Below are 26,657 nucleotides of genomic sequence, written 5' to 3'. Positions count from 1 at the left end.
ATTTCTAAGGATGGGGGCCTGTAAACTGATCTTTTAAGATTGCCCAGCTGGGTGTGGTGACTTACCCCTGTAATGCCAGTGCTATAGGAAGCTGGGGCAGGAGGATCACTTTAGGTCAGGAGTTCGAGACCCAGCCTGGGCAACATATTGAGACTGTTTCTACAAAAAGTAAAAAAATTATCCAGGCATGGTGGCTCACACCTATAGCTTCAGCTACTTGGGAGGCTGAGGTGAGAGGATTGCTTGAGCACAGGAGTTTGAGGCTGCAGTGAGCTGTGATCATGACACTGCATTCCAGCCCAGGTGACAGAGGGAGACTTTCTACAGAAAGTTAAAAAATAAAAAAGGCTGGTCGCAGTGGCTCACGCCTGTAATCCCAGCACTTTGGGAGGCCAAGGCAGGCAGATCACCTGAGGTCGAGAGTTCGAGACCAGCCTGACCAACATGGAGAAACCACATCTCCACTAAAAATACAAAATTAGCCAGGCGTGGTGGTCCATGCCTGTAATCACAGCTACTTGGGAGGCTGAGGCAGGAAAATCGCTTGAACCCAGGAGGCAGAGGTTGCAGTAAGCCAAGATCCTGCCATTGCACTCCAGCCTGGGCAACAAGAGTGAAACTCCATCTCAAAAAGTATTAAATAAGATTGCCCACACCCTTGATTCTGATGCGCATTGAAATTTGAGAACTGCTAATTAAGAACCGTCATATCCACAGATTTTCAGGTTTTTTTTTCTTCAAATGAACAAGAAAGTGATATAATTTTTCCTTTTTTGTTGTTGTTTTGTTTTTGTTTTTGTTTTTGTTTTTTGAGACAGAGTCTCGCTCTGTCACCCAGGCTGGAGTGCAGTGGCGCAATCTCGGCTCACTGTAAGCTCCGCCTCCCGGGTTCACGCCATTCTCCTGCCTCAGCCTCCCGAGTAGCTGGGACTACAGGCGCCTACAGCCATGCCTAGCTCATTTTTTGTATTTTTAGTAGAGACGGGGTTTCACCGTGTTAGCCAGGATGGTTTCGATCTCCTGACCTCGTGATTCGCCCGCCTCGGCCTCCCAAAGTGCTGGGATTACAGGCGTGAGCTACCGTGCCCAACCAGTATAATTTTTCTGTAAAAGCAGTCATAGTTTCTGGGTCTTCCTACTGGCTCCAAAAGCCTGTCATTATACCCATCAAAATGTTGTTCTCTGGAAGAAGAAAATTAATGTGCATTACCCCTATGTATTTCAGTAGCTGCTGTTAGTTACGTATTCTAATTAAATCCTCACCACAATCGTGGGATGTGGTGTAGTGGGCTGAAGGGTGGCCCTCCAAAAAAAATGTGCTCACATCCTAACCCCTGGTACCTGTGAATGTGACCTTCTTTAGAAAAAGGGTCTTTGCAGATGTAATTTAATTAAGAATCTAGAGATGAGATTAACCAAGATTACCTGGGAGGTCCCAGAATAACCAGCTTGCTTGTAAGAGACAGAAGAGGAGAAGGCACAGGCACAGAGAAAGCCGTGCAACCACAAAGTCAGAGGCTGGGGTGATTCCAGCCAGGAGCTGGAAGAAGCAGGGAAGGATCCTCCTCTAGAGCCTCCACAGGGAGTGTGGCCTTGCCCTAGCACCTTGATTTAAGACTTTTAGCCTCAGCCAGGCGTGGTGGCCCATGCCTGTAATCCCAGTGCTTTGGGAGATCAGGAGTTCAAGACCAGCCTGGCCAACATGGTGAAACCCCATCTCTACTAAAAATACAAAAATTAGCTGGACGTGGTGGTGCATGCCTATAATCCCAGTTATTCGGGAGGTTGAGGCAGGAGAATCACTTGAACCTGGGAGGCAGAGGCTGCAGTGAGCCAAGATTGCGCTATTGCACTCCAGCCTGGGCAACAGAGCAAGACTCCATCTCAAAGGAAAAAAAAAAGACTTTTAGCCTCAGAACTGTGAAAGAATGACTTTTTGCTCTATGAAGTCACTAAGTTGGTGGTCATTTGTTATAGTGGTCCTAGGAAACAAACACATTGGTATTGTTATTTTCATTTACAATCACAGAGCTGAGTCTACTATAGTAGAATAAGTTTTATTATAATAACTGCTGTGTTCTAGGACAGTGATAACTGAATTGTTTTAAGAGACTTAAAATTTAGGCACATTTCCTTCTACCTTGAAAGGCCCAGAGATGATCGTTAAAGGCTGGAGGGAAATAACAGAAGGTTATTACTGATAGTGGGCTCTCAAAGGTCTGTACAGGAATCATTCTGGCTGGAGCTCTCAGCTCTTAGCTTCGAGATGTTCATAGCACAGCTAGCAAGAGCACAGCCTGGATGGGTGTGGCTGTCATTGGCCACTCTCCCAGGGTTGGAAACTTGCCTGATATTAGGTTGTGGCCTAAGAGGGCACTCTCCCCAGCTCCCACTTCTGTCTGGCATTATGTCCGTTGTTTCAACTTCCTGTATTAATTAGTCTTGGCTTCCTCACCTTGTGGAGTGGAACAAGGGGATCAGTGGTGAATAATGACGCAGGTGGAGCTAACCGTGGCCCATGTCAGTAACAGCTTTCTAGAATATATTGAACTTATAAAGTATTTATGGATTAAACAGCATTTTTGGATCGCCTTAAGGTTAAAGCATAGCTTTGATACAGACGGACCTGCATTGGAATTCCAACTCAGCCACTCAAAAGCTGCGATGGATCTTTAAGCGAGTCACCTTGCCTCCCTTGGTGTCCAACTCCTAACCTGCGAAATCGGGTCTTGCTTTATAGAGCTGCTGTGAAGATTAAAATAGATAATTTGGAGACCCTGGCATGGTGATTGACACATAGGACGTGCTCAGAGGAAGCTCTAATTATTATTCAATGTCTCAACATTTTTAACAGTTTTAACTTTCACTGCTTGACACCATCCCAGGTTCTAAGTCTCTCTTTTTTTCTTAAAATTTAGATGGACAGAAGCTGGGCATTGTAGAGTTAATTTGAGCCTTCCTTATAATTAGCGATTTATTAAATGTTTCTTTGTGGTTTAAAATTAGCATTTAATTTGAATACTTACCCTACTGCTGTTTCATTTTCCCTGCGTGATTTGGACATGTCAAGAGTGGTGGATGTGAAATACTACCGACTAGGGATGTGGAACATGTGAGAGTTAATGACAGTGGATATTTTAAAAAAGCAGATGGGATCATTAAATTATTGATGATGTTTTTTGCTGCAGTGGAGTTATAAATAATGCATGTTTAAAGGGCTATTTCCTTTATATTTCTTTATGGACAACTAAAGAATGTTCTCATTTTGAGTTTAAAGAGAACTGACAGTTGGAGAAAGGTTAACAAAAATGTTCATTTGTGCAGTTTCTATGCCAAAAAACCCTCAAACTTCAAACAAGAGCATAGCCAATTTTGTAGAACCATATCAAATCGTCTTTATTTTCAGAGCAGAATGAAGCACTGGATTTAATTTAGCAAATGGGGGTGGAGGGGAGGCTTGAAATAATTTTTATAATAAAAGTTTCGGCCAGGGGCGGTGCCTCACCCCTGTGATCCCAGCACTTTGGGAGGCTGAGGTGGGCGGATCACGAGGTCAGGAGTTTGAGACCAGCCTGGCCAACATAGTGAAACCCTGTCTGTACTAAAACAAAAATTAGCCAGGCGTGGTGGCAGGTGCCTGTAGTCCCAGCTACTCAGGAGGCTGAGGCAGGAGAATCACTTGAACCTGGGAGGTAGAGGTTGCAGTGAGCCGAGATCGCACCACTTGCATTCCAGTCTGGGATGACAGATCCGTCTAACAAAAAAAAAAGAGAGAAAGAAAAAAGAAAAAAAAAATTTGTATTAAACAGTATCAACCTCTCTTTTTATTTCAGAAAACCTCCAAATTGAAATGAGCTTCTATAAATAAAACAGAAAAGGAAACCCAACAATTATTCCCTGAAGTCTATCAGTTTCCTAATACATTAGCTCTTTAGAATGTATTGTTTGTTTATTATTATTATTATTTTTTGATGCCGGGTCTCATCTCACTCTGTTGCCCAGACTGGAGTACAGTGATACAATCACAACTCACTGCAGCCTTGGCCTCCTGGGCTCAGCGATCCTCTCATCTCAGCCTCCCAAGTAACTGGGACTACAGGCACGCACCACCACACCCAGCCAAGAAGGTATGATTTTTTTTTTTGACGAAGTCTCACTCTGTTGCCCAGGCTGGAGTGCACTGGCACGATTTCAGCTCACTGCTAGCTCCGCCTCCCAGGTTCACGCCATTCTCCTGCCTCAGCCTCCCAAGTAGCTGGGACTACAGGTGCCCGCCACCACACCCAGCTCATTTTTTTTTGGTATTTTTTAGTAGAGATGGGGTTTCACCGTGTTAGCCAGGATGGTCTCAATCTCCTGACCTCGTGATCCATCTGCCTCAGCCTCCCAGAGTGCTGGGATTACAGGTGTGAGCCACTGTGCCTGGCCCCCAAGAATGTATGGTTTTTTAAAAGGGATGGTATAGAGTGACTGGGAACAGATACTGGGGGAAGCTATGAAACCAACTATGGTTGGTTTATTATGAATCTGTGAGTTCCCAGAAGTCATATGCAAAATTCTGTTTAATCTGCATATGTATATGGGGAGGTATAGGATCCATAGCTTCTTTCCTTTTTTTTTTTTTTGAGACAGAGTCTCATTCTGTCACCCAGTCTGGAGTATAGTGGCGTGATCTCGGCTCACTGCAACCTTCACCTCCTGGGTTCAAGTGATTCTCCTGCCTTAGCCCTCTGAGTAGCTGGGACTACAGGTGCACACCACCACACCTGGCTAATGTTTTTGTATTTCTAGTAAAGCCAGGGTTTCACTATGTTGACCAGGCTGGTCCTGAACTCCTGACCTCAGGTGATCCGCCCACCTCGGCCTCCCAAAGTGCTGTGATTACAGGCGTGAGCCACCATGCCTGGCAAGATCTATAGTTTCAATCTGACTCATGGACCTGAAAAAGTTAAGATCCAGTGCTGCTGCTTATTTCCCTTTAAAAATGGCTATGAGGAATGAGGGGTAATGTGAAGTGGGAAATAAGGGGCAGGAGACACCAAAGCTCTTCCAATATTAATCAGCCTCTTTCTGTCCAGGGTTCCATGTATCCCTCCATCTCCCTTCATCCTTTCCACCTCACTAAACCTTGGACAGCACTCTAAAGTTTAAACTGTTTAAACAATATAGCTGAACAAAAAATAATTCCTGGAATGTGAACATGAAGCAGTATCAGGTAACATTAGGAAACGACAGAATGTCTTTAAATTTCGGGTTTTTTAAATTTATTTTTTGAAAACATATTTATTTTTTCCCTATACATGTGTTTGCTTTTAACTTTCATCTCTGCAATTTTCTTTTCTTTTGAGATGGAGTCTCACTTTGTCACCAGGCTGGAGTGCAATGGCATGGTCTCAGCTCACTGCAGCTTCCACCTCCTGGATTCAAGCGATTCTCCTGCTTCAGCCTCCCGAGTAGCCAGGATTACAGGCGAGTGCCACCACACCCAGCTAATGTTTGCATTTTTTTTTTTTTTTTGAGACGGAGTCTCGCTCTGTCGCCCAGGCTGGAGTGCAGTGGCCGGATCTCAGCTCACTGCAAGCTGCGCCTCCCGGGTTTACGCCATTCTCCTGCCTCAGCCTCCTGAGTAGCTGGGACTACAGGCGCCCGTCACCTCGCCCGGCTAGTTTTTTGTATTTTTTAGTAGAGACGGGGTTTCACAGTGTTAGCCAGGATGGTCTCGATCTCCTGACCTCATGATCCGCCCGTCTCGGCCTCCCAAAGTGCTGGGATTACAGGCTTGAGCCACCGCGCCCGGCCAGTTAATGTTTGCATTTTTAATAGCAACGGGGTTTCACCATGTTGGTCAGGCTGGTCTCTAACTCCTGACCTCAAGTGATCCTTAGGCCTCGGCCTCCCAAAGTGCTGGGATTACAGGCTTGAGCCACTGTGCCTGGCCTGATGTTTGCAATTTTCAAAGAGTTTGGAGCAGGATGAAAACCTGTAAATTCAATGACAAATCTCAAGCATTTTTCTGATGATGCGGGCATTCTTTGAATGGAAAATGTGTTTTCTTTATAAGCACTTAAACTGTATCCTTCTTACAAGCTGAGGCTCCAAGATTTACTTAAATATTGTGTTACCTATTTGAACTGGCAAGAGAGTAAATAACAATTACATGCAAAATTGGTAGAGAGAGATTCAATGATTTATATTACTAAATTTAATCACATTTTTCTGATGAGGACAGACTGAGGTAGCTTCAGTGACTTGCCCAATGTCCCCCAGGTAAGTCTCAGGACCAGCGTCCAGCTCTGGGTTTGTCTGACTCCAGAGTCCATATTCTCTCTCCTGCATTCCTTGGCTCTGGGGAGCTCTTCTGCAACCTCCGGACATGAAAACCCCCATCCTCCTGCTCTGCACCCTTGGTATAGTGGCATGCAGTTTGCCTACTCCTAGAATGGAGCAAGCACTGACTTTTGGCGTATTCCAAAGGACTCCTCCTCTAGAGTGGCTTTTTTTTTTTTTTTTTTTTTTTGAGAAAGGGTCTCATTCTGTCACCCAGTCTGGAGTGAAGTGACATGATCAAGGCTGTCTGCAGCCTTGAACTCCTGGGCTTGGGTGATCCTCCCACCTCAGCCTCTCAAGTAGGTGGAACTACAAGTGCATGCCACCATGCCCAGCTAACTGTTTTGTGTATTTTTTGTAGAGACAGGGTTTCACCGTGTTGCCCAGGCTGGTCTCAAACTCCTGAGCTTAAGGGATTTGGCCTCCCAAAGTGCTGGGATTATAGGCATGAGCCACCACGCCTGGTCTTTCTTCAGTTCTTTTTTTTTTTTTTTTTTTGAGGCGGAGTCTCGCTCTGTCGCCCAGGCTGGAGTGCAGTGGCCGGATCTCAGCTCACTGCAAGCTCCGCCTCCCAGGTTTACGCCATTCTCCCGCCTCAGCCTCCCGAGTATCTGGGACTACAGGCTAACTACTCTTTAACCAACACTGATATCTGGTCAGAGACTCAATTAATTAGAAACCCACTGACATGGCTGGGCGCCGTGGCTCACGTCTGTAATCCCAGCACTTTGGGAGGCCGAAGCGGGCAGATCACAAGGTCAGGAGATGGAGACCATCCTGGCTAACACAGTGAAACCCCGTCTCTACTAAAAATACAAAAAATGAGCTGGGCGTGGTGGTGGGCACCTGTAGTGCCAGCTACTCAGGAGGCTGAGACAGGAGAATGGCGTGAACCCGGGAGGTGATCCACCATGCTTTACAATAAAAAATATTTAAATAAATGTGGAAATATCCAGGTGGTATCCATTCTTCTCATTCTCTGACATCTATTTTCTAGTCCTGGATGATCACTGAACTCAGAAAAACAAGGCACTGGAAGCCCTGGAGTCAGAAAAACAAAAACAAAAACAAACTTCTGTTCTCTCCAAGCTGCACTCATTAAGAGAGAAATGAGGATTCATATTGCAGAAAGTTTTCTAACAAGGTTAAGCCTTGATTAACTGGAGAACTCCATGAGTTAGAACAAACTTGTTGGGACCTAGCGTGAACTTTACCTGTAGTTGGAGCTCAGTGAATTCCCCTAAGATTATGGTTGAGATTGTACCACAGAAAGATCTCAGCCACTTACAAGTGCTCGGCCTCCCAGGGTCCTGTCTGCCCCAGCATTTCCTTTCTGCTTTTCTTCCCCTTTCTTGCATGAAGAGACATCTAGGCTGATAGGAAATGTGATGACTCATCTGACATCAGATCGAATCCTTTTTATTTGCCCTTCATGTCTGCCTCAGTCTCTGATCCTGGGAATAACTGTGTGAAGTCCTGGGGATGTTTTGATTTCTCAGAAGACACACACAGATCGCAGTGGGCTTCTGATGATGTCAAGGTTGGATGCATGTGGCTGACTGATAGCTCTTTGTTTTCCACAATCCTTTGCCTAGAAAAAAGGAATCCAAGTGTGTTTTGACCATGCCGACCAGCAAGGGGCAGGGATTCTTTCACGGGGGCTTGTGTCTCTGGCTGTGTGTGTTCACACCTTTCTTTAAAGGTAGGTTTCATTTCTGCTTTATCTTCTATTTCCTTTTTAGCTACATGTATTTACTCTCTTTTCTAGTTGTGCTTGAGAAGATACATTAATAAAAGATTCTATGGTCTGCATAGGAACCACCACTGTTACAACTGCTAATTAATCTATTTGGTTTTTATGCGTTAGGTGTAACAAAAGACGAAATCTGAGGGGTACAGTGGGGAGGAGAGGACCATGAAACATAGTGCAAACCATATTTTATTTTATTTTTCCCAATGAAAATATAAGAAAAATGATACAGTTTTCTATTGATATCTGCTGTGGCTGTATTGAACTTATTTATTGGCAGTTATGTTTAATGTTTTTTCAAAGTGATAATATATTTGTTAGCTGATACTATTACTCAGTCAATGAACTCTTCCATTTTGTAGGTAATCGTGTTCATTTGGGGAAACACATCACATGATTATGCTGAAACGTATCCCATGAGTAAGATCATTCATTTTAAAAGTTACAACTTAGAAATGGACCACTGCTGTTGTGCTGAATAACATCACATTTTTATGCTGTTAGGTTTGCAGGGGACTTGCTTTTCAAGGCTGATGGAGGGTTTATTTGCTATAAAAAGTCTTCAAGAGGAAGAAAATGGGTAATGAGGATTATTTGTTGTCTGCTATGGAGAAATACGTTTATCATGATTAATTACAATGGCAAGAATGATGTTTTACCTTAAATTTGTCCTTCCTGCTAAAACTCTAGCATTTCACTGTTTCCAAAGGCATTCGTCAGGCAACTCTTTCCATTTAGTAATTTAACAGAGATCTTTCCATTCATGTTGCCTGATGAACTTTTCAATCCCTTTCCATTTTTTTTCCTTCAATGTATAAATCCCTTTGGGAAATTTGTGGTGTCCTATGTTAGGTATCAAATTTAAATTCTGTGAGGGAAAATGTAGAGGAGGTAGTAATGAAATCAATTATGTCAAATGAGGACAATAACCCCACTTTTAAAGTTTTCTTGGAAAAATACGAAGAGATATGCATAAAGTTATTGTCTAGAATGTAGTGAATGAAAGTGCTATTATTTAAGAACCAATTTCAACTTTTAAAAATGTTTCAAATGGCCGGGCGCGGTGGCTCACACCTGTAATCCCAGCACTTTGGGAGGCTGAGGCAGGCGGATCACGAGGTCAGGAGATTGAGACCATCCTGGCTAACACGGTGAAACCCCGTCTCTATTAAAAATATAAAAAATTAGCTGGGCTTGGTGGTGGGCGCCTGTAGTCCCAGCTACTTGGGAGGCTGAGACAGGAGAGTGGTGTGAACCTGGGAAATGGAGCTTACAGTGAGCCGAGGTCGTGCCACTGCACTCCAACCTGGGCAATAGAGCGAGACTCCATCTCAAAAAAAAAAAAAAAGTTTCAAGTAAATTTGCCTTAAAAACCTTACATTCTCAGAAATCTCCACAATAACTGAATTTCAAAGTTGATTTCTGTTTTATTTTAAGTTCTGGGGTATATGGGCAGGATGTGCAGGTTTGTTACACAGGTAAACGTGTGCCATGGTGGTTTGCTGCACAGATCAACCCATCACCTAGGTATTAAGCCCAGCATGCATTAGGTATTTTTCCTAATGCTCTTCCTCCCTGGACCCCCTCAAGAAGCTCTAGTGTGTGATGTTCCCCTCCCTGTGTCCATGTGTTCTCATTGTTCAGCTCTCCCTTTTAAGTAAGAACATGCAGTGCTTGGTTTTCCGTTCCTGTGTTAGTTTGCTGAGGATAACGGCTTCAAGTTCCTTCCATGTCCCTGCAAAGGACATGATCTTGTTCATTTTTATGGTTGCATAGTATTGCATGGTACATATATACCACATTTTCTTTCTTTTGTTTTTTTTTGAGACAGGGTCTTGCTCTGTCGCCCAGGCTAGAGTGTAGTGGCATGATCTTGTCTCATTTCAAGCTCACTTCAAGCCTCCCAGGTTCACGCCATTCTCTTGCTTCAGCCTTCCAAGTAGCTGGGCCTACAGGTGCCCACCACCACGCCCGGCTAAGTTTTTGTATTTTTAGTAGACACGGGGTTTCACCGTGTTAGCCGGGATGGTCTTGATCTCCTGACCTCGTGATCTGCCCACTTCGGCCTCCCCAAGTGCTGGGATTACAAGCGTGAGCCACTGCGCCCAGCCTATACCACATTTTCTTTATCCAGTCTATCATTGATGGGCATTTGGGTTGATTCCATGTCTTTGCTATTGTGAATAGTGCTGCAGTGAACATACGCATGCATGTATTTTTATAATAGAATGATTTATATTCCTTTGGTATATACCCAGTAATGGGATTGCTGGGTCAAATGGTATTTCAGGTTCTAGGTCTTTGAGGAATCGCCACATCATCTCCCACAATGGTTGAACAAATTTACACTCTCACCAACAGTGTAAAAGCATTCCTATTTCTCCATAGTCTCTCCAGCATCAACAGATTTCTTGACTTTTTAATAATTGCCATTCTGACTGGCGTGAGATGATACCTCATTGTGGTTTTGATTTGGCGTTTCTCTAATGATCGGTGTTGAGCTTTTTTTCATGTGTCTTGGCCACATAAATGTCTTCTTTTGAGAAGTGTCTGCTCATGTCTTCAAAGTTGATGTTTTAAAAGAACATGACTTGCAAAGACCGTCATGAAATTACTAGTTATTTCAGTTTCCTTGGTGAAGATTCCCCAGCTAAGCGCCTTGCTGGTGTAGATACAGATGTTAGTTGATTCAGTATTTTAGACAAGAAAGGACAGGATTTTCCTGAATTACTGGAAAGGGTCTAGTGCCATCAGTAAGACTGTGAGTTACTTCAGTGACATAAGCCAAGATTCCAAGCCTTGTGTCTACTCCTTTATATCTGCAGTGCCTTAGACTTTAAGAAATGCTCTGACCAACATAATTTTCTTTGATATTACTCTAGTCCTGAAATTCAGGCATTACTCTTTTTATCTCCATTGTAAAGGTGAACAGCTGAGGCATAGAGGGTGGGGTGAGATGGACTCTGGTGGAGCATGCACAGGTGGGGACAACACCAGGATACAGTCATGGGTTGGGACATCCACTCCCCACAGGGCCCGGGAAGAATTGCCTAGAATCTCTGCAGTGGCCAGTGGCCCGGCTGGCTTTAACTCTCCCCTCTGTTTGGCCTCACAGGCTGTGCGGGCTGTGCAACTGAGGAGAGACTCTTCCACAAACTGTTTTCTCATTACAACCAGTTCATCAGGCCTGTGGAAAATGTTTCTGACCCCGTCACGGTGCACTTTGAAGTGGCCATCACCCAGCTGGCCAACGTGGTGAGTGCCATCTGATCAGAGCTTTCCCCAGCATTGTTACGCTTTTGCAGGCGGTAGATGAAGGAATTTTAGAAACACAGATAAACGCAGATCTACAGAGATCTGGCCCTTCAAAGCCATCCATTTGGGAGGCAGGCACTTTTCTCACCAATGCTGTACCTGTCTGTGTGAGGCAGTGTTTTTCCTTGAAGTGCTTTCAGAACCAGTTTATGAATCAAAAAGTTGCAGGGGAGTGAAAGGCAGCTAACCTCATGGGGCACCCATTGTGCACCAGACGCCTGTTAACTCTGTGTGGCCAACATCTTCATCTCACTGCTGAGGAAATGGAAGCTCAGTTAAGTGACTTTCCCAGGGTCACTTAACTACAACTACAAAATGACAAAATTGAGATTTAAATCCAAAGCTCATGCCCTTTTCACTCCACAGTTAAAAAATTGCTTTAAGGCTGGGCGTGGTGGCTCACCCCTGTAATCCCAGCACTTTGGGAGGCTGAAGCAGGCGTATCCCTTGAGCTGAAGAGTTCGAGACCAGCCTGAGCAACATAGCAAGCTCCTGTCTCTACAAAAATGCAAAAATTAGCCAGGTGTGGTGGCACATGCCTGTAGTCCCTGCTACTAGGAAGGCTGAGGTGGGAGAATTGCTTGAGCCCAGGAGGTCAAGCAAGGCTGCAGTGAGCCAAGATTGCACCACTGCACTCCAGCCTGGGCAACAGAGCAGGGAAAAAAAAAAATTGCTTTAAGTCTTCTATGTTATGAGAACGAAAAAATGCAGTTTCCATTTAGCCTTGGAAAAAAAAAAAAGGATGGGAATTTGAGGATCTTAATTTAATTCCTTGCTACCATGTTCAAGGGCAAGTAGGACTGAAGCTCTTTCTTTTGGATAATCTTTGCTCTCCCATTGCAGGGAGAGGAAGTGGCGAGGCCCATACTCTTGAGTCAGCAAGGTTTGGGCTCCAGGGCTCAGACCAAATTCCAGGAAGATGCAGGCTTAAGAAGCAAGGGAGGTCTGAAGTGTCTACAGAGAGGGGCACTGGAGCGTTCTTGAGACTACAGCACACGGAGGGGAGCCCTGCCCATCAAGTCAGCCCCAGCCATGGGTAGTGAAGGGGCCTCCTTCCTCCCAGACTTTGCTCTGTGGGTGAGGTGGCTGTGACTCTTCTGGGTACACCTGGGGAAAGACCCTAATGACAGGCATGAGTCAGACCCCACCACATTCTCCAGTCTATACTTCCCAGTGGATGAAACCAACCCTGGCCCAGTCCTCTGTCTGTGACCCAGGCTTGGAAGTGTGCATGCACTGGCTGAAAAAAATAAAGCCAGATGTTTCCCCTTACCTGGATGCGTCCTCCCATCCTTTAGTGAGTATTTATTTGGTGCCTGTTCTAATCCCTTTCCCAGCTCCAGTAGCTTTGTCCTGGGTCCTGGTTCCTGGTCTCCTGCTAGGCTGGAAGCAGTTCTTGCTATATGCTAGGTTGTTGTGAACTGAGAGCTGAACTGAGTTTCCTCTGAAGTCTGTGAGGGCCACCTCACTGCATGGCATCACTCCATAACCCTGCTGGACACGCCCTTGCAGGAGGTTATTCTGAAGATGGGGGTGAAATGGCTGGTAAATGCAGATTTTGGCATTTACATTTGGTTGCAAGTATCAGATACTAAAAGAAAACCCACAGCCTTTACAAAACAAAAAGTTTATTCCTTTCTTACGCAACAGAAATCTAAAGATTAACAGTCCAGGAGATTAATATCAGTTTCACGGTATTAGTTGTTGCACATGTATGTTCAGTTGCCCAGGTTATGCACCGCACAGCTCCAGGGGATGTCACTCCAACGGACTGTGATTCTAAAGGCATAAACCAGATGAGGCAACAGTGACCAAGGTTCCTTCCTTCTTTCTATTTCACCACCCTTTGTACGTGGCTTCTTCCCTCAGTGTTGCTTCATGGTTCAAGATAACTGCTGTGTTCCCATCCTCACATTCACATTCTTTGCAAGAAACAGAAGGAAGGGAGGAAAAGGGCAAAGTGTACATCCTAGACTTCTGTGACTTCCGTAAGAGTTGTTGCTTTCCATCTCATTGACTACCTCCAGCTGTAAAGCAGACTTGGGACTGCAGGTTTTTAAAATTGAATTTTTATTTCTTGAGATCATTATAGATTGACATGCAGTTGTAAGAAATAACAGAGGATCCCTTGTAGACTCTGTCCGCTTCCCCCACTAATCTGCCTTCCATTCTGAAATCTCATTTCAACAATGTCATACGTAACTGGAATCATAGAGTAGGTAAACTTGTGGGACTGGGTTTTTCCCTCAGCATCATCTTTAGAGATTCCTCCGAGTCGCTGAGTGTACCAGTAGTTCATTCCTTCTTGTTGCTGAGTAGTACTCCAGGGTGCTTTTTTTGTTTGTTTGCTTGTTTTGTTTTGTTTTGTTTGTTTTTGAGACAGTCTCACTCTGTCACCCAGGCTGGAGTGCAGTGGCGTGATCTCGGCTCACTGCAACCTACGCCTCCCGGACTCAAGTGATTCTCCTGCCTCAGACTCCCAAGTAGCTGGGATTGCGGGCATGCACCACTACGCCCGGCTAATTTTTGTGTATTTAGTAGAGATGGGGTTTCACCATGTTGGCCAGGCTGGTCCTGAACTCCTGACCTCAAGTGATCTGCCCACCATGGCCTCCCAAAGTGGAGATTACAGGTGTGAGCCACCACACTTGGACTATGGTGTTTTATTTAACCATTAACTTGTTAAAGAACATTTGAGCTGATTCCAGTTGTTGGTATATTTCAAATAAAGGTGCTGTGAACATTTGTGTACAGGTTTTGGTTTAAATATAAACCTCCATGTCTCTGGGATAAATGCCCAGGAGTGCAATAGCTCTGTGTTGTCAGGTGAACTTGGGGTGGTGGAGAGAAGTGGCACAGCCAGGAAACTTTGTTGCCCCTTCCTTCTGGAAGGCCTCGGGGCCCTCTCTCTGATCCCCAGCTTGGCTCTGGAGCACCAGGGCTCTACCTGGAAGAGTGTTTGTGTCATGCAAAATGACCTTGGCCAGAAAGTGTTCTGGTTTCTTTCAGTGTAGGAGCAAGACCAAGTGCCCCTCGGAGGGATCCAGTGTTTGTGCTGGCCTGGCATGTCTGAAATGACAAAGATAAAGCTTTGGTGTAACGCAGTCCACTTGGCCTTTCTGATCTGAGTCTCCGAGTCTGCTGCTGCTCCAGAAATGAGTTCATTTGAAATCATAACTCAAAGCCTCCTTTGATGCAGCTGCCGTGTCAATGAATTGATTTTTCCAAGAAGGAGGTACGGGGTGATGGCGCCAGGAATGGAGTTGATGCTGCGGGTCTTCGGATTTCTCCAGCAGGGACATGTGATGGCAGTGCCATGCCCATTGGTGGGATCTGGAATTGGATGGAGAGAGTACGACTTGCCAGACAGGTCCTGCTCCATAGGGTCAGCTGACATCTCTGAAGGTGTCCACACCCCCATGGGCCATGTCCATACCACCTGGAGCTTCTCTGAGTCTGTGGAAGTGAGGCTGTGGAGTTGGCTGTTGCCAAATGATCTCAGCTTTCTCATTGTGAGCACAGTGTGCTCATTCAGAGACAAAGCAGGCTTTGGAGGGCAGTTAGGGCTTATACCCTCACCCCCGAGGCCTTCCTGGAACCGAGACTGCAGGGCTAGTCCATTCCTGACCAACACTGAGTGGATTTATTGACACGGCCCCTGCTGGACTCTGCAGATTGCAAGGGGACGCTCATCACCAGAAGGCACTGACCGCAGGCTTGTGTAATTGTAAAGCCATGAATTGGTTGACCAATAGATAAGTACAGATAATTTCTTTGCTTCCTGGAACTCACAGGAACCCATGACTGCAACTCCTTTGCTGATCTTTCAAACCCCGGGGCTTACCCTGTCTTGTCACAGGCCCATTTGAAAGCAGAAGCCTGGCAGGGTTTCTGTTTAGAGTTTTCCAGGAGGGGCAGCAGTGGGGATGGAGTGGGGGAGAAGAGAACTGCAGGGAGGCCACGTGGCCCAGGGCAAGCTGGTGTCTGAGCCTGGCCACGGCTCCCTCAGCCACCACCACTGAGCTCATTTACTTTGGGTATCTTGGGAAGCAAGGTTGACTGAGGAAGACTTGTGAATCTACTGCTGGCCACTGGGGACGTACCACAGCCACCAGGCTGCTGGGCTGTAAAGCTGCTCAAGATGCCAGATGTGTCTTTGGTAGTTCTGCCACTGAGAGGTGGTAGCTTAGGAACTCGTTACATTTGGAATGTCACCTGAAATGCTCTTTCTCCACGCAGCCCTGTCTTCTCGTCATTTAAGTATCTGCTTAAACATTACCTCCTCAAGGAAGCCTTCTTTGCCCATCCCATCTAAAATAGATATGTGTGTTTGAGATTATGTGCACGTGTGTGCATGAGCGTGTGTGTGCATGTGTGTGTGCATGTACACCAATGTGAGTGTGAAAGTATGTGTATGAGTGTGTGACTGTGCCTGAGTGTATGAGTGTGTCCATGTGCATGAGTGTGTGTGCATGAGTGAGTGTGCACTAGTTGTGTGTGCATGTATGAGTGTGTAAGTGTGAGAGTATATGTGTAAGAGTACAAATGTGTATGAGAATTCATTAGTGGGTATATGAAAGTGTGCGTGAGTGCGTGTGTTCATGAGTGTGTGTGAGAGTGTGCATGTGTGTGCGCATGAGAAAATACCATGCGTGTGTGTGCACATGTGAATGTGTGTGCATGAGCGTGAGTGTGCATGAGTGTGTGCGTGTATGAGTGTGCATGAGTGTGTGTGCATATGTGTGTGTGTTTGTGTCCACACATGGACCATTCCCTTCTCCTTTATTTGTCCTCATAGGACTTAATGCTCTCTTATGTTATAGCATAGATCTGTTAGTAATTTTATGTCTCCCCATCTAACAGCTACGACACGTGAAGGCAGGACATTTTCCCATCCTCTTACTGCTGTATTCCCAATATTTATAGAGCACATAGTGGTTACTCAATAAATATTTGTGTAGTGAACGATCGAAGTGGTGGCTTGGCTGGGAGTGAGTAGCAACTGCCAGCTGGAAACTCCATGGTGGCCGAGGCTTTTTTTTTTTTTTTTTTTCTTTTGAGATGGAGTCTTGCTCGGTCGCATGGGCTGGAGTGCAATGGTGCGATCTCGGCTCACTGCAACCTCCACCTCCAGGGTTCAAGCACTTCTCCTGCCTCAGCCTCCCAAGTAGCTGGGATTACAGGCACCTGCCACCACACTCGGCTAATTTTTTGCATTTTTTAGTAAAGACGGGGTTTCACCATGTTGGCCAGGGTGGTCTCGAACTCCTGACCTCAGGTGATGCACCCGCCTCGGCCTCCCAGAATGCTGGGATTGCAGGTGTGAGCCACTGTGCCTGGCCGGCTGAGGCTGACATTTTAAGGTAGAATCCCAGGGCAGGGGTCTCAGGACTCAGAGCCTGGAGAGCCCTGAGGCACAGTCGGGGATGGGAGGCATTTAGGAAACAGGCAAAAACACTGCAGGGTTGGAATCCCCACCGCTATCTGCAGCATCTCCCTCCCTCCTTCCTGCTGTCGCTCTTCTTTTCTTTCCTTCCTTTCATGGAACTAGAAAACTTGATGGGCTGCAGAGATCAGAAGCACTTCACAGAAGAGGTGTGACTTATATCAGCTATGAAAGAGTTTAAAGCCACATTTCCTCTCAAAATCCACAGGGCTGGAGCCAGATGTGAAAATGCTGCATTTCTGCTTGCATGCTGAATGCTTTCACACATTGCCTTTAAGTCTTTCACTGGCGTGAATATGTCAGATTTGGTTCTTTTTAGTTGTAATTTTTGCTCTGAGACTCACCTCTATGGCAAGCACATTTGAGGCTAAAAATATTATTTCTTCTTCGCAGGATGAAGTAAACCAGATCATGGAAACCAATTTGTGGCTGCGTCACGTATGTGCCTATATCATCTGTTGGCTTAATGATGTCGAATGGATAAAACCCATAAGCACTACCTTGTTCCATCTCCAACTGGTTATAGAATATAAAATATTATCCTCTAGGTCATCTCCAAAGCCTAAAGTGCAGCTCTGGTAATAGCTGACTTGATGCATGCTTCACAGGTGCAGACACCTAGTGACAGAGATCCTTCTGACACAGAGATTTCCATCCTTCCTGGTTGCTGCTCTCAGATCTTCCACTTTTCTGTAACTTGAGCTCCTGGGTCTGATGCTTGCCTGCTCTTTGATCCCTGCTTGACCAGGCTTGGAGAAGTCAGTAGCTGAGCTTGGGAGCATGTACATGAGATTCCCAGCAGCTGGTTTTATCAGTCGTACCCCTTCTTCCTTAGGAAAGTCTTGGAGGGGTGCAGTGGCTCACGCCTGTAATCCCAGCACTGTGAGAGCCCGAGGCAGGAGGATCACCTGAGGTCAGGAGTTCGAGACTAGCCTGGCCAACATGGTGAACCCTTGTCTCTAATAAAAATACAAAATTAGCCCAGCGTGGTGGTGGGCGCCCAAAATCCCAGTTACTCGGGAGACTGAAGCAGGAGAATTGCTTGAACCAAGAGGCGGAAGTTGCAGTGAGCTGAGATTGCGCCACTACGTTCCAGCACGGGCAACAGAACAAGACTCTGTCTTGAAAAAAAATAAAAAAACAGAAAGGAAGTCTTAATCGTTTATATAGATTTTGTTAAAAAAAAAAATCCAAAACTTATCATCGTACCCTTGAACTTTTTGATATTAGAAATGGGTTGCCACTCCAGTGTGAGTGTCGTACCTCATGGAATATGGAAGTTAAGCCTAAAACTTTGACCAGCTAACTAATAGTCAATACATAATTATCTAACGAAATATTTGCCTAAATCAGCTTAACTATTTAGCTCTCTGTTCCCCCATGGATAAAATTGTCCAGATTTTGATAGAAACCAAGGCATTCTTCAAATAAGAATGTATTCTTTTTACTTTTTTTTTCAGACGGAGTCTTGTTCTGTCGCCCGGGCTGGAGTGCAGTGGTGCGATCTCAGCTCACTGCAAGCTCCGACTCCCGGGTTCACACCATTCTCCTGCCTCAGCCTCCCGAGTAGCTAGGACTACAGGCGACTGCCACCATGCCCGGCTGCTTTTTTTTTTTTTTTTTTTTTTGTATTTTTAGTAAAGACGGGGTTTCCCTGTGTTAGCCAGGATGGTCTCGATCTCCTGACCTCGTGATCTGCCCACCTCGGCCTCCCAAAGTGCTGGGATTACAGGTGTGAGCCACCATGCCCAGCCGAATGTATTATTTTTTCAAAAACAACTGTTGAACCATCATAAAGTTAACATTGGAAGAAAGATTAAGAAAAAAATTTTTTTTCCAGATAGTCTCACTGTCACCCGGGCTGTAGCACGGTAACATGATCTCATCTCACTGCAAACTCTGCCCCCCAGGTTTAAGTGATTCTCCTGCCTCAGCCTCCCCACTAGTTGGGACTACGTGCCACCGCACCCAGCTAATTTTTGTATTTTTAGTAGAGACGGGGTTTCACTGTGTTGGCCAGGTCTTGAACTCCTGACCTCAAGTGATCTGCCCGCCTTGGCCTCCCGAAGTGCTGGGATTACAGGCATAAGCCACCGTGCCTGGCCAGAAAGTTATTAATAAATTTTAAAAGCCGATTTCTATTTATTTTAGATCTGGAATGATTATAAATTGCGCTGGGATCCAGTGGAATATGATGGCATTGAGACTCTTCGCGTTCCCGCGGATAAGATTTGGAAGCCCGACATTGTTCTCTATAACAAGTATGGGTCTCTGACCACTGTAGCCTCTTTCCAAAGCTGCTGTTGGTGTATTCTGGCCTATAGCAAAGGGAGTGTTACTAATGGTGTCTGACTTGCTTTGCAGTGCTGTTGGTGACTTCCAAGTTGAAGGCAAGACAAAAGCTCTTCTTAAATACAATGGCATGATAACCTGGACTCCACCAGCTATTTTCAAGAGTTCCTGCCCTATGGATATCACCTTTTTCCCTTTTGATCATCAAAACTGTTCCCTAAAATTTGGTTCCTGGACGTATGACAAAGCTGAAATTGATCTTCTAATCATTGGATCAAAAGTGGATATGAATGATTTTTGGGAAAACAGTGAATGGGAAATTATTGATGCCTCTGGCTACAAACATGATATCAAATACAACTGTTGTGAAGAGATATACACAGATATAACCTATTCTTTCTACATTAGAAGATTGCCAATGTTTTACACAATTAATCTGATCATCCCCTGTCTCTTTATTTCATTTCTAACCGTGTTGGTCTTTTACCTTCCTTCGGACTGTGGTGAAAAAGTGACGCTTTGTATTTCAGTCCTGCTTTCTCTGACTGTGTTTTTGCTGGTCATCACAGAGACCATCCCGTCCACATCTCTGGTGGTCCCACTGGTGGGTGAGTACCTGCTGTTTACCATGATCTTTGTCACACTGTCCATCGTGGTGACTGTGTTTGTGTTGAACATACACTACCGCACCCCAACCACGCACACCATGCCCAGGTGGGTGAAGACAGTTTTCCTGAAGCTGCTGCCCCAAGTCCTGCTGATGAGGTGGCCTCTGGACAAGACAAGGGGCACAGGCTCTGATACAGTGCCCAGAGGCCTTGCCAGGAGGCCTGCCAAAGGCAAGTTTGCAAGCCTTGGGGAACCCAGACATCTTAAAGAATGCTTCCACTATCACAAATCAAATGAACTTGCCAACAGCAAGAGAAGATTAAGTCATCAGCCGTTACAGTGGATGGTGGAAAATTCGGAGCACTCGCCTGAAGTTGGAGATGTGATTAACAGTGTTCAGTTCATAGCAGAAAACATGAAGAGCCACAGTGAAACCAAGGAGGTAAATGTGTGTTCCCTCCACCCAGCCTGCTTGCACCCTTCGCAGCCTATGGGCACTCTGGAGGCACAGTCAGACCTTCATTGTGAGTGTTGTCCCTGAGAGGGTCCTGCAGCCTTGCTCTGAGACCTGGCTCTGTTATTGTGTGGTTATGGGTGGACTGACAGGGTCACACCTGCCAGTGGAGTGGGGTCAGGTGCAACAGCCCTAGAGCAAATCTCCACCTCCAGAAATGTGAACTCAAGTAAAATTTGCTTAAAATAAACATTCAGGACCAGGCACGTGGCTCACCCCTGTAATCCTAGCACTTTGGGAGGCCAAGGTGGGCAGATCGCCTGAGGTCAGGAGTTTGAGACCAGCATGACTAACATGGGGAAACCCCATCTCTGCTAAAAATATAAAAATTAACCAGGCATGGTGGCACAGGCCTGTAATCCCAGCTACTTGGGAGGTTGAGGCAGGAGAATCTCTTGAACCCAGGAGGTGGAGGTTACAGTGAGCCGAGATCACACTCCTGCACTCCAGCCTGGATGACAGAGCGAGACTCCATCTCAAAAATAAAAATAAACAAACAAACTCAGGGCAACCTCAGTTAATGAAACCAATAACCTCAGCCTGAGCAACATAGCGAGACCCTGAACTACCAAAAAAGAAAAAAAATTAGCAGGCGTGTTGGTGCATACCTGTAGTCCCAGCCACTCAAGAGGCTGAGGTGGGAGGATTGCTTGAGCCCAGGAGTTTGAGGCTGCAGCCTGGGAGATAGACGACCGATCAGGGTCCTGTCTCAGAAAAAAAAAAAAAAAAAAAAAAAAAGCCCCTGCACAAGAAACAGCGGCAAATAAAAAGGTAGAAAGAGAAAAGCTGCCCCAGAGAGAAGGAGAAATGAGTTCAGAGTAGCGTGCAGCCTGGGGGTGCTGGGAGATGTGGGAGAGGGAAGGAGTGCGTTCGCTCCGGCAGCTCTGGCTCCACTTGTCCTACTTGAGAGGGATTTAGGTGCTGGTGAAATGAGCCCCAGGGATATTTTTAGCATTCACGTACTCTGCTCCTTCCTGCTGCCCAGAGTCTAACTATAGCAGCATGCGCCTCCCTCAGCCTCCAAAGACAGAGCTCAGGAGAATCATGCCAATTTCCCACACCATGTGGGTGACTAGTGGAGGGCATCTGAAACTTGGGCCAGGTGTCTGGGTTTGACTTCAGACTGCAGCTGCTGGCAGCCATCACTTCTAGTGAAAGGATACTGTGAGACCGAAAGTCCGCCCTGTTAGTGTAGAAGGAGGATGCTGTGAATGGCTGTCATGCGATGTGTCACGGGACAAGAGAGCCCAGAAAAATTCACCTTCATACAATTTAAAAGAAGACCCTCTCTCTACAAAAAATACAAAAATTAGAGGGGCATGGTTGCGCATGGCTGTAATTGCAGCACTTTTGGAGGCCGAGGCTGGAGAATTGTTTAAGTAAGGCCAGGAGTTTGAGACTAGCCTGGGCAACATATTGAGACCCCGTTTCTAAAAAACAATTTTTAAAAAATTTGCCAAGTCTTTTGTCCCAGCTACTTGGGAGGCTAAGGCTGGAGGATTGCTTGAGCCCAGGAGTTCCAGGTTTCAGTGAGCCACAATTGCACCACTGCACTTCAGCCTGGGCAACACAGCAAAATCCTGTCCCTAACATTTTTTTTTTTTTAATCTAAGAAACAGCTGCTGTTGACTTAATCACTACCAGTTAGGGCTCTCAAGACACAAGTACAGAGACAGTGGCAGAAGGCTGGAGGGTCAGGAACTGGGAGAAACACAACCAGCTCTCCATGGCCAGCATCCCTTTGAGGTCTGGAGGGCTGCCTATTCCTGATAAAGTGGTTCTCAATCATACCCCATGTCCTGCACCCCCAGCGGTACCCGCTGCCTCAAACTCATTCCTCAGACTTACCATGAAGCCAGACTACCCGGCGTTGCAAAGCATGAGTCCAGCTCTCTGAGCAGCTGCTTCTCAGTAGTGTCTCTTGCAGTTGGGAAAGTCCCTGGGGACCCGCGGAGTCAGGGCTTTGCCGCAGACTCTGCTGTCTGAGGCTCTCACGGAGGCTGTGCACTCGCCCTCTGTAGACGAAACAAAATTTCTTATGTGTCCTATACAGGAGACGTGGATTCACCAAATACCAATATTTGCTTTATTTTTATTTTTATTTATTTATTTTTCGAAATGGAGTCTTACTCTGTCACCCAGGCTGGAGTACAATGGTGTGATCTTAGCTTGCTGCAACCTCCACCTCCTGGGTTCAAGCGATTCTCTTGCCTCAGACCCCTGAGTAGCTGGGACTACAGGCACATGCCACCACGCCTGGCTAATTTTTGTATTTTTAGTAGAGATGGGGTTTCACCATGTTGGCCAGGCTGGTGTCGAACTCCTGACCTCAGGTGATCTGCCTGCCTGGCTAATATTTGCTTTAAAATGTGCCGGAGAAACCTTCTTTGAAAAAGAGGCAGCTTATTGATGAAAAGACGCATGTTTCTTATGATTTTGGTTTTTTAAAACAGCTCTTAATTTTTGTTTGCATTTCAGGTAGAAGATGACTGGAAATACGTGGCCATGGTGGTGGACAGAGTATTTCTTTGGGTATTTATAATTGTCTGTGTGTTTGGAACTGCAGGGCTATTTCTACAGCCACTACTTGGGAACACAGGAAAATCTTAAAATGTATTTTACCTTTATGTTCAGAAATTTACAGACACCATATTTGTTCTGCATTCCCTGCCACAAGGAAAGGAACACAAAGGCTTCCCCCCCAAGTCCCCCATCTGCTAAAGCTGATGGCTAGATGGAAAAAGAGGACTTTCTTGCACCTCAGGAGGCGGAATATCCTCCAGTGTAGCACAGGGGGAGAAGTGAGAAGTGTTACGACGTTAGTACGATGTTAGTGCCCAGATTGGGCAGCACCCACGGCTACAGTATCAGGTCAGTTTTCTCATGTCTGTGTGTTTGGCTTCCAAGGACACGAATGACTTACAATACAGCCTAACTATGTAATTTACATCAAGCCACACTAAGAAATTCTGCTTTACCTCCAGCGGTTGCTGTTTCTCAGTATTATGACATGTGACAGGTGAACTCCGGGAACTGGACCTTGCAACATTTGTGAACTATTTACAATACTTGTGAACTATTGCATCCTTGATTTCTTGTGCATGTCTCTGTGATGTAGCTCACCCCCCTCAGCATTATTTGATACAGATTGTTTGTTTTTTTTAAAAAAAACAGTTTGGCCAGGTGTGGTGGCTCACGCCTGTAATCCCAGCACTTTTTGGAGGCTGAGGAAGGAGAATTGCTGGAGCCCAGGAATTCGAGACCAGCCTGGGCAACATAGGGAGACCCCGTGTTACAAAATTAAAAACAATAGCCACTGTGGTGTTTTGCACCTGTGGTCCTAGCTACTTGGGAGGCTGATGTGGGGAGGATTGCTTGAGCTTGGGAGGTTGAGGCTACAGTGAGCCATGATCACACCACTGCACTCCAGCCTGAGTGACAGAGTGAGACTCTGTCTCAAAAATAAATCAATAAATAAAAGCTTCCAGATAGAGTCTTTCTCAACAGGCTGTATTTGATTAGCATTCATCTGGCAAGAAGCTTGAGTGGAAACCCAGCACTGTGCTAGGCATTGCAAGGGTGACAGCAATGGGTTCCTTCCCACAACCTACAAGTGCTTGTAGCTTCTTAGGAAAAGTAGTAGCTATGAAGACTGCAGGCCAGATGTCATCAGGGGAATGTCACTAGAGCAACCAGAATAGGAGAACATGACGTGACATGGCCAGGCAAGCCTAAAGCAACCACTTTGCTTTGTTGTGGGTTGGAAAAAGTTGTCTTTCTAGTCTTTTTAATTTTTTTTTTTTTTTTTTTGGAGACACTGTCTTGCTGCGACACCCAGGCTGGAGTGTGATGGCTCAATCTCAGCTCACTGCAACATCTGATTTCCCCGGTTCAAGTGATTCTCCTGCCTCAGCCTCCCGAGTAGCTAGGACTACAGGTGTGTGCCACCACACCCGGCTAATTTTTGTATTTTTAGTAGAGATGGGATTTCACCATGTTGGCCAGGCTGGTCTCGAACTCATGACCTCAAGTGATCCACCCGCCTCAGCCTCCCAAAGTGCCAGGATTTACAGGCATGAGCCACCACGCCCAGACGTCTAGTCTTTTTTCATCAGCAGTTTTCATTTCTTCATTGTACTGATACTGAAAATAAAGTTATTTCTTTTCTTTTCTTTTTTTTTTTTTTTGAGACAAAGTTTCACTCTTGTTGCCCAGGCTGGAGTGCAATGGCGCAATCTGGGCTCACTGCAACCTCCACCTCGTGGGTTCAAGCGATTCTCCTGCCTCAGCCGCCTGAGTAACTGGGATTACAGGCATGTGCCATCATGCCCAGCTAATTTTGTATTTTTAATAGAGATGGGGTTTCTCCATGTTGATCAGGCTGGTCTCAAACTCCTGATCTCAGGTGATCTGCCTGCCTCGGCCTCCCAAAATGCTGGGATTACAAGCGTGAGCCGCAGCACCTGGCCTAAGTTATTTCTTTTTTAAAATTTTCATTTACGTTTTTAGTTTTCAGTTGGGTCCAATGCCACATGCATATTTCTTCTATAAGGAATTATAATCTTGGAGCTTTTGGAGCAATTACTTTTCTGAGAGGGAGAAGCTTGGGAATTCTGTTTTATCATACTCTGATTATCTTCTTATTGTATAAATACTATAACACTTTTAAACATGTATTTTAAGGCAGAAAACAATAAATCAAATCTCGCAAAGGAAGTAATTTCATTTGTGCCTTTTCCCTTCTAGTCTTTGTCTGTGTGCAAACACTTCAATTTTACCTTGCAATGCTGTTTCCTTAAAACATAATATCATTAACATTCTCCTTTACAGAGTCTTGAAGTATAATTTTTATGATGGCATAATTAACATTGTGTTGGTACATCGTAATTTTTATGACTACCATGTGAATTCTTCTTTGTCTTTTTTCTGCTGGAGCTTGAGGTTCTCTGTAGGACATTAGGCAGAGGTCTTGAATTTGAATGACTCTATTTTATTTTTTATTCTTTCTTTATTTTTTTGAGATAGACTCTCACTCTGTCATCCAGGCTGGAGTGCAGTGGCACGATGCCAGCTCACTGCAACCTCCGCCTCCCGGGTTCAAGCGATTTTCCTGCCTCAGCCTCCTGAGTAGCTGGGATTACAGGGGCCTGCACCATGCCTGGCTAATTTTTGTACTTTTAGTAGAGATGGAGTTTTGCCATGTTGGCCAGGCTGGTCTCGAACTCCTAACCTCAAGTGATCCACCCGCCTCAACCTCTCGAAGTGCTGGGATTACAGGCATGAGCCACCGCACCCAGCCTGAATGACTCTATTTTAGAGCATTTTTATTCCCTGTAATATTGGTGACTGTAGTACCTACCTTTTATCTTCCTGTCTTTATAGAGGATAGGTTGTTACCCAATACTTTATTTTTTATTACTAAGCCCAATCAATATTTAATTTCATTTACATTTTTTAACTGTGGTAAAATCATATAATGTAAAATTTCCTATCTTAGCCATTTTTAAGGATCCAGTTCAATGGTATTAAATGCCTTCTTTTTTTTTTTTTTTTTTTGAGATGGAGTATTGCTCTGTCACCAGGCTGGAGTGCAGTGGCACAATCTCCGCTCACTGCAGCCTCTGCTTCCAGGGTTCAAGTGATTCCCCTGCCTCAGCCTCCCAAGTAGCTGGGACTACAGGCACGCACCACCACGCCCGGCTAATTGTTTGTGTTTTAGTAGAGACGGGGTTTCATCATATTGGCCAGAATGGTCTTGATCTCCTGACCTCGTGATCCGCCCACCTCGGCCTCCCAAAGTGCTGGGGTTACAGGCGTGAGCCACCACACCCAGCCCATAAGGCCTTCATGTTGTTGTACAACCTTCAGCACCATCCATCTCCATAACTCTTTGTCCTGCAAAACTGAAACCCTGTACCCAGTAAGCAATTACTGCTCCTTCTCTCCTACCTCACAGGCAACCCCCATTCAACTTTCAGTCTCTATGAATTTGACCACTCTGGGTACCTCATGTAAGTGGAATCATATTGTGTTTGTCCTTTTGTGACTGGCTTATTTCACATAGTGTAAACAGCTTCAAGGTGCATCTATATCGTAGTATGTGTCAACATTTCTTTCCTTTTCAAGGCTGAATAATATTGTGTCGAGTGTATTTACCGAACTTTATGTATCCATTCACCTGTCAGTGGACACTTGGGTTGCTTTTGCCTGCTGCCATGAACTTGGGCTTACAAATAATTCTGAGTTGCTGCTTTCAGTTATTTTAGGTATATACTCAGAAGTGAAATTGCTGGATCAGATAGTTATTCTATTTTTTAATTTTTAATTTTTGTGGGTACATAGTACTTGTATATATTTACGGGTTATGTGAGATATTTTTATATAGGTGTGCAATGTGTAATAAT

At 45.3% G+C, this 26,657-nt stretch overlaps 1 protein-coding gene across 5 annotated transcripts in view; it reads left to right on the top strand.

The window, feature by feature from the left end:
- CHRNA6 (cholinergic receptor nicotinic alpha 6 subunit) overlaps positions 1 to 23,412 on the top strand; it is a 30,071-nt gene extending 6,659 nt beyond the window's left edge. The window contains exons 1-6 of one of the 5 annotated variants that reach the window (XM_023214440.1): positions 7,595 to 8,029; positions 11,193 to 11,332; positions 17,232 to 17,276; positions 18,990 to 19,099; positions 19,203 to 20,181; positions 22,732 to 23,412. In XM_023214440.1, the coding sequence (XP_023070208.1) occupies positions 7,951 to 8,029; positions 11,193 to 11,332; positions 17,232 to 17,276; positions 18,990 to 19,099; positions 19,203 to 20,181; positions 22,732 to 22,863 (1,485 nt within the window). In that variant the 5' untranslated portion in view covers positions 7,595 to 7,950 and the 3' untranslated portion in view covers positions 22,864 to 23,412. Of the gene's footprint in view, positions 1 to 7,594; positions 8,030 to 8,460; positions 8,498 to 11,192; positions 11,333 to 12,619; positions 13,381 to 15,554; positions 15,571 to 17,231; positions 17,277 to 18,989; positions 19,100 to 19,202; positions 20,182 to 22,731 lie in introns of those variants that run through there. The other 4 variants (XM_023214442.1, XM_023214441.1, XM_023214443.2 and 1 more) reach the window with 4 other exon arrangements.
- Positions 23,413 to 26,657: the final 3,245 nt, after the last annotated feature.

This window comes from Piliocolobus tephrosceles, chromosome 7 (genome assembly GCF_002776525.5).
Source record: "Piliocolobus tephrosceles isolate RC106 chromosome 7, ASM277652v3, whole genome shotgun sequence".
Taxonomy (NCBI): Eukaryota; Metazoa; Chordata; class Mammalia; order Primates; family Cercopithecidae; genus Piliocolobus; species Piliocolobus tephrosceles.
This window is presented reverse-complemented; position numbering and strand designations above follow the sequence as displayed.